The sequence below is a fragment of the Daucus carota genome, chromosome 3 (assembly GCF_001625215.2).
Source record: "Daucus carota subsp. sativus chromosome 3, DH1 v3.0, whole genome shotgun sequence".
In the NCBI taxonomy this organism is placed as follows: domain Eukaryota; kingdom Viridiplantae; phylum Streptophyta; class Magnoliopsida; order Apiales; family Apiaceae; genus Daucus; species Daucus carota.
Genome location: NC_030383.2, coordinates 39,655,792 through 39,667,289, shown reverse-complemented (window position 1 = coordinate 39,667,289; position 11,498 = coordinate 39,655,792). Strand labels below are relative to the sequence as shown.

The 11,498-nt window shown below is 33.6% G+C and overlaps 1 protein-coding gene across 1 annotated transcript; it reads right to left on the bottom strand.

Annotated features, from left to right (window-relative positions):
- Window positions 1–2,497: 2,497 nt before the first annotated feature.
- LOC108214743 (uncharacterized) lies at window positions 2,498–7,515 on the bottom strand. Its single transcript, XM_017386908.2, has 7 exons — window positions 6,429–7,515; window positions 6,050–6,358; window positions 5,621–5,904; window positions 4,029–5,060; window positions 3,689–3,857; window positions 3,328–3,485; window positions 2,498–2,976 (listed from the first exon to the last, which is right to left on the bottom strand). Exons 1-7 carry the CDS (start codon window positions 7,111–7,113, stop codon window positions 2,734–2,736), a joined length of 2,880 nt encoding a protein of 959 aa, XP_017242397.1. The 5' UTR covers window positions 7,114–7,515; the 3' UTR covers window positions 2,498–2,733.
- Window positions 7,516–11,498: the final 3,983 nt, after the last annotated feature.

The window sequence follows — 11,498 nt, the reverse complement described above, 5'->3', positions numbered from 1 at the left end:
GACGGTAATAACATGTCAATCGAATCACTAAATTATAAATAGCTTGCAATTAAGTCACTAAATATTTCACAATTATTAAACATTCTTTCATCTTAATACAAGTCCATTAAACATTTACACGTCTTATTAAAACATCATTTCTCAACTAGACTAATACTCCCTCCGTCCCCCGGGTTGTATACGCAAGGGAAACGACACGCACTTTAATGTTTTTTTAAAGTATAATTTTATAACTTATTTTCTTAAAAAAAATCTGAATAAAAATTTAACTATTAAATTTTTATTTAAAAAAGAAAATCTTAAAAATAAGTTATAGAACTATATTTTATAAAAATATTAAAATGTGTGCCAAATAATGAGCGTATAGAATTAAATGGGACGGAAGGAGTACAATTTTAATACATCCAGCAATTGAGTGTAGTATTGAGTAACCACCGACGAAAAGAAATATAAAAATTTTAATAGATCTCAAATCAAATATTGCAGTTTAAATATATTTTACGTCAAAGCAGATTATTTTAATTATTTAACGAGACAAAACTATATCAAAATTAAATAGTTTGGATTGATTGGTTATGGTTATAAACTTTGACAGATATTTATATGCATAAAAATTAATATAAAATATAATTTATTATCGTTTAAGATTTATAAGTATAACTAAAACTTAATATGATAACATTTATCATCTACTAATTCTAAATAGATAAATTTTAAGAATTAAAATTTCAAATAATAAAAATGATGAGATAAAATTATTTGTTTATATATAATATTTATGTAAAAGGGAAAGAGATCTAAAATACATTGTCATGTTATATACTGCCTTTTATTATTTCAATCAGAATATCTTAAAAAATCTATTGACCAAAGGCATTTTGGAACACAACAAAAGTGTTATTATTTCGAAATCTTTTAAATATGACATCTTGCATCTTTTTATCTGCCAATCAAATAACACCATTTATAGATTATTACAGAATCTGGAATCCAAATCTTATATTTTTAACATATATTCTATTTTTGGCATTTCTCACAACTCAATCTATCAATAAAAATGTAAGTTAATGCATCAATTTGTAGAATCTTCAGTAACATGTCACTTAGAATAGTAGAATCTTCATTATCATTAACATTTCTAAAAATATATTTAGAATCTAAATATATATATATATATAGAACAAAGTTCCATGTAGTCCACATATTTACTGTAGTACCGTAGACCACGTATGTTCTGCAACTATAGAATGGCATAAAAACATTGCAAAATGTGTAATTTTGCAAATCATGTTCTATAAACATCATTATTTTGTTAAAAATTTTGACAATCATAAACATTCTACAAGTTAAATAGTGAAAAACACATTATTCTGCAAAACATGTTAAGTTTGCAGAACATATTTACATATTACAGAACATATGTGTTCTACTTGTCGAACATAAATGATTTTCAATATTTTTCATGAAATAGTGATATTTATAGAATGTATTTCACAAAATAACAAGTTTCATACATTTTGCAATGTTTTTATGGCATTCTATAGTTGCAGAACATACGTGGTCTACGGCACTACAGTAAATATGTGGACTACATGGAACTTAACTCATATATATATATATATATATATATATATATATATATATATATATATATATATATATTGTGATTTTGATTTGGTTTGGAATGGTTTCTTGGTTTTGCAACCATATTGCTACCTGTCACATCTTTTCTCTTCCTCTGAATCATTTGTTGTTGTGGAATTAAAATAATATGGTTCATTAGTTAAAAAATGCTGGACAAGTACTGGTTCAAGGTTAAAAAACGTTGAATATGTTAGAACAATAAAATTATCCCAACCCCTGCATATTTATCCAACTTGTTCATTCAAAAGAGAAGAGGATCCTTTTAGAATATATAAATTGCAGAACCCCAGCAAAATAGAGGCAGGGGCAGGGGGTGTGAGATTTAGTTCATGTGGAGTCTGTGTCTACTACACTAGGAGCACCGGAAAATAAATTGTGGAGCAACCTTAATTTTGGGCTTTATCGTGTCTAATTGTACCTTCAATCTCATTTCGACTGTGAAGTATTCTGTTAACTTTGGTTACCAATGAACTATTCCCAGACCAGGTTGCTTGTACTTGGCGGTACATTTTCCTTCTAAATTAATATAGAGTACTACTTAACAAAAAGTAAATCAATTTAGATGTTTACAATTTAGATGTTTACAATTATGTTTTCTGCTGTAGTAAGAAAGATGATACTCAGGCTTCTTTAAGTACTGTCAACAATGTCAGTGATTCAATTTCAAGATTAGATATCAGCGCAGTTGCAGAGCCCGAAAGCAAACTTCCTACTCCCTCCGTCCCCCTGAGTCACCATAACACATCCAAAACCACAAGCCACAAGCATAAAAATATCCATGGATGGAACACATAACGGCCAACTTGTCAAAACCACTATTCACTTCAGTTCATGAAGCATACGCCTGACCTCATCATATGAAATCATCATAATTGCTATTTCAAATGAATATATAGACAAATGAACCTGGATGTATTGTATTGTATATATGTACATTTTAAGACTTTACAAATTTAATAATTTTCTGTACATTCCAGCAACTGCCAGCCAAACAATATATCAAACCCCAGGCCTATCTCCGGGGAATCAATGTACAACATCACGGCATCCATAAACTTGAGCTTGGAGTACTTGTAAGCTCCAGTGGTTTTAACTGATAGAAGGCAACATAGGGTTCATGCCTAACCCAGATCCGCCAAAACTACCAGGCTCAGCATGCTTCACCCTTCCAAAATATCTTATATGGCGAAGCAACCTAGCCAGGAAGGTGTTGTGACATATTGTTGAGCTGTCACATACCACAGCTACATGTTTGCGAGCTCTAGTTATGGCAACGTTCATTCTCCGACTATCCCCTAGAAATCCAACAGCTCCCATTGTGTTTGATCGAACCTACAAAAAATATGCGTGTCACATTAATTTTTAGCAACAAATTAATTTGATATCTTCCTGTGCATTTATACAATGAAAAACACTGAAAACAAAGAATAATCAGATATGTGATTATCTTAAAATGGACTTCCTATCTTGAACATGAAACAACAATGTACATGATATGGACCAAGGACTGAAGTGAATTTTCGTAAATGAAGAACTTCTATGTGAAATACTATTTTCTTTAAGCAATCAATAAAAGAATAACACCTAATTCAAATCCTTCGACAAGCAGTTATATTAGTAATGCAGCAACTGTTCTATTCTCAATTGATGACCATAGCTAAATCAACTCTCTCAAAAGCATACCATTGATATAATTACTGCATCAGCTTCCCGCCCTTGAAAGCTATCAATGGTGGATACCTCTATCCCTCTAGCCACTGGAATCTCATCAAGCCTGTCCCTCAATAACTGTACTTGAGCAACATAAGGAGATTGCACAGCTATGGCAGATGGGCTAACACCTGCATCAAATAAACCAAAATCTGGTTACAGGTGTTCGAAAGTTCTTGTATTGATTGCTTTAAACTGAAAAACCTTTTGTGCACACTTTTAATACAACTCTATCTAGTCGAAAGGTAATGACAAATACTTTCAAAATCCAAACTGTCATCACCCACATATGAAATTATCAGCAAGGCTTTGGTGTAATTATAGGGATACATACCAGCATAAAGCAAGGAAAAGACATGTTGCACAATTATATCAGCCTCCCCTTCATTGTAGAAAGATCCCGTGCCAGCTGGGTCCAAATGCTCCTCACAACCTACTGACAAACTTCCATATGGCATTCTTGTATCAAGCAAAAGCAATGGACATTGTGTTATCCATGTGGGCTGCAAAACAAACAGAAAGTACTAAGTAGTGCTTTTGTACATGCAGTGATGACAAATGGACAGTCAGCAGAGTAAAAATTATACGCTTCATTTGTAATACTAAAGCATAAAGATCCTATTTCAAATATATACAGAGCTTGGGTAAATAAGAAATGGCAATACTGAACGTACCATGACAAATGGAGAATCTACTAGAAGATGAGAAGAGACTGTTTGAGATGATGTTAATGTTCCTTCGTACATCTCCTTTGAGGCCCAACTTGCTATTGCATCATTCATGCGATATTGAGTAGTTAACTTTGTGGCAAGAACCCCGTCATGCAACTTTGCAGCTCTCTCTAGGAGAGATATTCCTAGACCACCTTCAGAGGCTTTTCTTGATAAAATCACCGGAGCAAGCTGGCATTCATCACCTGCAAGGATAGTGCGCCTTCCCTGCAACATTGGGATCCAGCAGGATGGTTCGATGGCTTGACCTGCTTCATCTATAACAACAAGGTCAAAAGTATCCAGTCGTCTGATAAGTGGATCGGCTGCTCCAGTGTTAGTTGTTAGCACAACTTGAGCACTTGTTAATATATCCCTTACTGTCTCCTTCTCCTTCTTCTTTAATGCCTTTCCAAGTTGTTTTAGAAGTTGGCGTATTCCAGCTGCTAAAGAATCATCCCGCAAACATTGTCTCAAGTCTTTTCGCAGATCAGATTTCTTCCTTTCAAACTCTTCTCTGAAATCTTCAAGCCTAAAGTCGACAATCTCAGCCAAAGATTTTGAAGCTACTGTGGATGATATTCGTGCTGGATTTCCGACCCTCACTATGTCAATCTCAACATCAGAAAGTTTCTCAACCATGTTATCCACTGCTGCATTAGTTGGGGCAGTAACAAGAACCCTTTCACCACGTTCAACAGATAGCAGTATTATTTTCTTAAGTAAACCTGTCTTTCCAGTTCCAGGTGGCCCTTGAATAATCAACATGGGCCGCTTCTTGTTTAATCCTAATGCTATTGCCCTTCGCTGTGATTTGTCATATTTATCAAAATCTAACATTCCATTTACTTCTGCTTCAGCCCAGTCTACCACATCATTCTCCTCCAGCCATGCAACATCATCTTCGTCGCCAAACAATGTGGCCACGGTACCTATCGAAGAATTTTTCTTCTGTAAACCTTTCTTCTGAAGCATCATGAGGGCTTCACAATTCCGCTACAAAGTAAATGAATAATTATATAACAGATACAGTAAGTCGAGAATAGAACTGCTGCAGATTCAAGATCAAGTAAAGTATGCTCAGCCTTTCTTTGATAATTTAAATTGAAATAACAGTCGAATTTGTGCTGCTTGATTTTCTGGTAAAGACGGATAACTTAACCAGATAAATTTGATGACTCTTGCTGACATAAATAGAGCAAATAAGGCAGAAATTAAAGATCTGGCTTTCCCAAAAAACAAATAAAGGTACATTGAGGAATATCTTCTTCCAAAGCGTGTGACTGCTTTAATTCAGTAAGGGATTTATGCTGAGCAACTAAACAACCATAAGTACTGATTATTCGAGTTCAACTGCTTAAGCAAAACACGTCTTTAAAAACTGTGACTCGATTAAGTTGGAACTATAAGAGCATAGGACAAACAGTTTGATACAATATTCCACATTGACATGCATGCTGCAGTTATAATCAATATTCTTTAGCTTGAATGTAACGTGATAACCAAGTGCATTTAAAATACAAAAAGTTTATGCATTCACAAACAGAGAAAGATACCTCATATGTGAGTGTATCAGCCAATCCATAAATGCGGTCGATGCGTATGCTCTTACCAAAGAGCTTAGAAAAAGTGGGATCACCATGTCTAGATTCCAATGCCACACTGATGCTACATCCATCATCCCCTAGGTTGTTAACAAACCCCTGTACGCAAGAAGTTGCACCTGCACCTCTGCTATCACAAGTCCTCACACAAACCAAATCACCTGGAGAGAGGGTTGTTGGGGGTAATCTGTGATGTCCCTCCACCCTAAACACCACCACATGCATGCCACCCAAACCTGTGGGACAAAAAAAAAAGAACAATTGTTTCTTTCAGAGACACGTTTTGGAACATTTGAATGTCATGGCCTTGAAGAATTACACGGACATACATACAATAAAAGATACTGCTCAGAGATAAATAAAATTAGGTATGTGAGCCACCTATGAAAGTGTTGACAGCAATCAAATTACAGATGGTGTCACAGAGCTCCTGCTCAACCTGCCCATGAGTAACCAGGAACTCAATTGGTTTAGACATATCAGACGTCTCGTCTGGCATGGGAACCGCATCCAATTCCTGCTGGGTAAACTCCAGTTCAGAGTCCCTTTCTATGCGGAGTAACTCAGACATCCTCGTGGTGAAGTCATCAATTCTGCTCTGAATAGCCTTAACCTTATGAATGTCCATTCCTAGTGCCCCCTGAACAGCTTTCGGCTGGGAAACCTTCCTTGCTATCGCTTTATGCTGAGCTGCATACACTCAAATGTCAGCCAAAGAAAGTAAACACACAAACACAATAGAGCTCCAATTCATCCATACCTGAAGTGGCCAGCTTCTTGAGGAGCTTCCAACTCTGCGTCTGAGTCCACGAGGCGACTAAAGACTTGGATTGGAGATCCTGGAGAACATCCCGGAGCTCCCTCTGGAAATGATCAAAGAGGGTAGGGTAGTGAGTGCAGGCCTTAAAGCAAACAGCTTCCACACCAACAGGCATGGGAATAGCATTCAGATAAGGCTGAGACTGAATCACAAAGGTTAGCCCAGGCCCCATTTTCTGCTGAACCTCAGAGAACTCCCCCTGAATCTCCGCCGTAGCGAAATCAGACGCCATAGCCTTCATCCCCTGAGAAACCCATTTCACCACAGGCTTCCCCAGATCCCTGCGCCCCAAAGGATCCCCATTCTGATACATAGTCCTCACATCAACAACCTTATTCTTCTGGTCTTTAACCTTCAATTGAATCTTGTTTTTTCCAAGCTTGGGGCTTTTAATCTTGGGCGCCTCCACTGACCTCCTAGTACTAATTACGTTACTCTTGCTACTCGTTTCTGCGGGGGCACTGCTGGTATCACTACACCTGATAAACAAACTAGCATTTCTGGTACGAGGTGGGGGGTACTTGAACCGAGAATACGCAGGATGTAATAGAAGTGTGTGTGTATGAACAAGCTGCTTCTGCTGCTGCGGCTGGATAGTCGGAGGGGATGACCAGTAAGTCGCCATTGAGCCGAGGAGGAGAAACACACAGCACAGCAAGCCTACTTGTACAAATAAGGGAATTAAAGACCCCACGTATGTGAATCGCTTGAAAATGAAAGTGGGGTTTGAGTTAAGTTTGAGTGGCTGGTCGTGTGTCGTCCGCTTGTTGAGACGAGATGTGTGTCACTCCTGGACACATGTCTTTTCTTCAAAATGTAAGTAAATGGAAGATATTCATATACATGTGGGTGTGATGAAAAGAGGGAGGCAGCGAGATTCTTGATTGCAGGAGGATCTCACCTTATTTGAAAACACGGAAAGATTCCCACTCCACTCATTGCCTGCCTATCTCTGATTCTCTCACACCATTCTGTGTACTTGCGTCCTCCACGTCGCCATTCTCTCTCCGATTCTATTAGTCTCCTCTCTTCTTTTTCATGGGCTTAAATTTAAAGTTAATAGGGTTTGGTTAACCTCGTTTCAAAAAAATGGATCATCGGTTCCTTACTTATCTCATTACTTATTAACAATATAAAATAATCAATTCTAATAAATTTTATGGATGATTTGACAAATCAGAATAATTTTTATCTGAATTAGTAATAATAATCTGAATCAATCAAAAATCTGAATCTGAATTAAAATTATCATTTGATATTTTTCATGATATCTGGATGACATTGTTTTTATTTTATGCGACTTACTATATAAAATTATTTGACAATTTTTATGTGCACGATCTCTATATGATATTTAATAATAAACAAAATATAAATAAATAATTTCTCAAATAAGTCTTTTAATAAAATTTATTTGAAAAATTATATGAATTCAAAAAACCAAATTATTGACAGAAAATATAATAATTATATGCACGTACTTGTGAAATAAATTCATCACAAATTTTTAAAAAAGCATATCAAGCGACTAGGCATCTGCGAGAATACAAGTGAAAGCTTACGAATGGGTCATGCAGGAATTTGTAAATGAATCGCTAAGCAGTTACTATAAGATTGGATCAGACAATTTCGAAGAAACAGCAAATAACCTGAATGAGAGGAATCGCTCAGCTTAGCATCATTAAGCTCCATTCAGAACTAAACAAATGAGCCCTTAGTGATTTAAGTAATCTACTTTTAGTATAACTCCAATAGCAATTCTTATATTTGTTCTCCTAAGATTATTTTAATAATAAATTTGGGAGAGAGAATGAGGAAAGGGAGGGAAAAGACAACAAAAAAAGAAGAGAGATGATTATTTTATTCATAAATATTAAATAGGTAATGACTAGGGGTTAATTATAAATAGATAATGGCTAGTAGATTTGAGGTTGTGCTAGTGATTTAAGTAACCACTACGAGAGTGTTGGAGTGCTTTTTTTTAGTATACCTAAATGTGAGTTTAGGAGCAAGTTTAGGTAACCTATTAGACTTGCTCTTATTCTGTATCTCGTCCAATTAATACCTTATCAATTTGATTAATCCCTTCTTGATTAATTCTTATTCCATGATTTTACTGGTTAAGTCAGATTCCCACTTTTTACAACACGGGATCTAACTAATAAAATAAAACAATTGAACTCATTTGGTAGATTAATACCCAATAATCATTTTTTGGACTGTTTGGACATGTTCTGTCTTGATTGTGAAAATTGGTTTTCCAAAAAATTAGCCAAAATTTATTAGTCAAAAATTGATATATTTTTTTTACACAAAATAAAAACAATTTCATTAATCAGAACATAAATCAGATTGGAAAGGAAAATATTCTGTGCACAAAATTTTGTACATAATGATATGTGGTGAGTTTTAATTGGAATGACCTCTGTATTCACAGTAACCACCCCAACTAAAATATTCCACATCAATTACCTTGTCATTATGTACAAATTTATGTACACAAATATGTGCACTTAGTACTTCTCAGTTGGAAAACATATAACATACTAAAAATAATCAGTTGATTTGTTTCCTGATCGTTTGACATAGAATTTAAAATTCTCAAAAAATGAAATCAAAACTCTTCTAAGCGATCCAGATTGCACCAACATCACTTGAACAACATCATCACCATTGACTTTATCACATAAACGTCATTGTTTGAACAGTGTTCAGAAACTCTAATCTCATAAACTGAGATTGGAGGAGCAACACCCCAGCTATCTAGATGCCCGATACTAGCTATAGACATGTCGAAAGTGTAAATCACAAATGGATGAACAATTTTTGGTTGTGAAATGTGAGCTCTTGCCATAATTACCACCATATTTGACGCGGGCTTTCCATATCCCAAAAACATCAATAAAATCATTCTCTATAAATCCGACATCGAATGAATCAAAACATAACTAAACAAAAACATAACAAAACACTCTAAAAGGAGAGACAAATTAACCAAACACGCTCGAAAAGGACAGACACACAAACACCCAAAAAGTTGAGTTTTATTGAAGAAAATCAGCGAAATGAAAGAAAACAAAGGGGTTAGGGATTTGCACCAGAGAAGAAACCAGTGGAAGGCCCCAGCTAGCTTGAAAAAAGGCAAGACAAACGGATAGGAGGCGGATTTTCAAACCCTAATTTTTTTACCTAAACAAGAGCAATCAGTCAAAAATTGGTAAATAATCGGTCAATCATAAAAAATAATTATTTTTAAAAATTTTAATTTAAGTATAAATAAATAAATAAATAATATTTTGTCTGATAACTTAAAATTATTTATATAATTTTGCTAATGATATTGTTATACATATTATAGGTGATATTTTGTGATACTCCCTCTGACCTCTTAGTTCTTTACATTTTTTTTCAAGTGTTTGACACGTATTTTAAGATGCATCGAACGTACAGGTTCACAACTTTTAAAAAAAAATTCCTTTTTTTATAAAAATTAGAAGAAAAAAAGGTTTGAAATATTTATCTAACTATATCTTATGAGAGCTTAAATTGTGTGCTGAGCCCCTGTCCCACAATGTAAACAATTGAAGGGGATAGAGGGACTAGGGAGCATAAAATTTATGCTCTTTTGACTTTATAATATTATATATCTATACTATATTATAAAATAATTATATATAATTTAAAAATAATATTAAATTGATTCCGATTAATGGTCCGAGAAATCATTCTGATTGATCCTCGATTATTAAATTAATCTCTGGATGGTGGTTTCACCGACTAAGTCCGATTTCTACTTTTAACAACACTGTTGTAATACGTTTTATAAAATTAATATGTAAGAAAATTTTATATATCAAAACTACTTTTTAATTTAATTTTAAAAAATTAAAAAATTGATATGGTTTATATGTTGATTAATTTAAAAAGTTAATGATATTTTAAAATAATAAAGTATATTAATTTATAAAATATAAATAACAACATTGTTATTAAACATAAATATATTTGACTCTTTTGAAATCAGGAAGAATCAATAAAAAGATGATCATATAATTTTTTGATTTTATTTCCAAATCAAAACCACACAACTAAATTTTTTGATTTCATTTTCAGATCATAACCAAACAAGTAAAACAAGTCAGGATCAACATTGCTCTTTTCCTTTATTCTTGTTTATTTCTCTATATTTCATTCCATTTCCCTAAAGTGAACTAAACAGCCCCTAAAAATAGGAGTAAAAGTAGGTGAAGAAATAAAATACACTTTCTTGATAAAAATTATCGTTTTATACGTTATCTTAAAATGGTTCCATTAAGATACGCATTTTCGGAATGTCTATTGCATGTTATGTGAACTAGCTTTTTTTGCCCGTGCTTCGCACACAGGTATTGATTCTTTGATTTTGTGTCAACTTAACTTATACTTTCTGTTTTGATTAACCCCAAATTTGACGGGTAATCGGCGCGGTCAAACTACTTATTATGAGTTTTTAAGTTATAAAATTTTTTATTATTAAACAATATGATATTAGATATAAGTTATGAAAGGCACGTATGTAAGAGTCAAAATATTCGAGTTATGTTATTAGTGATCAGTACGTTGTAGATGTTAAAGATAATATATATGAATGTCGATTGAAAAAAAATAAAATCACGCAACAGAAATTATAACGACGCGAACTATATAAATCTTTGTATTGAGAAACATGAATAATTATAAAGTTAACCTAATTATGCAGATTATAAAGCTTCCATCCATTCCTTAATTATAAAATTAAGGTGAATATGTTAATGATAGAGTTTCCTCCGTCTTTAATAAAAATTGATAAATAGGTTAAGAAATAATTAACTTTAAAAGAATACATCAATGAAGGAATACATATCTAGTCATAATTCAGTTACATTACTAAAATTATATACTACAATTATTGCCTATACTGAAAATTGATAATAAGAAAATATACGTGATAAATATCTATAATTTAATAGATTTTGTATTGATTTTATCACG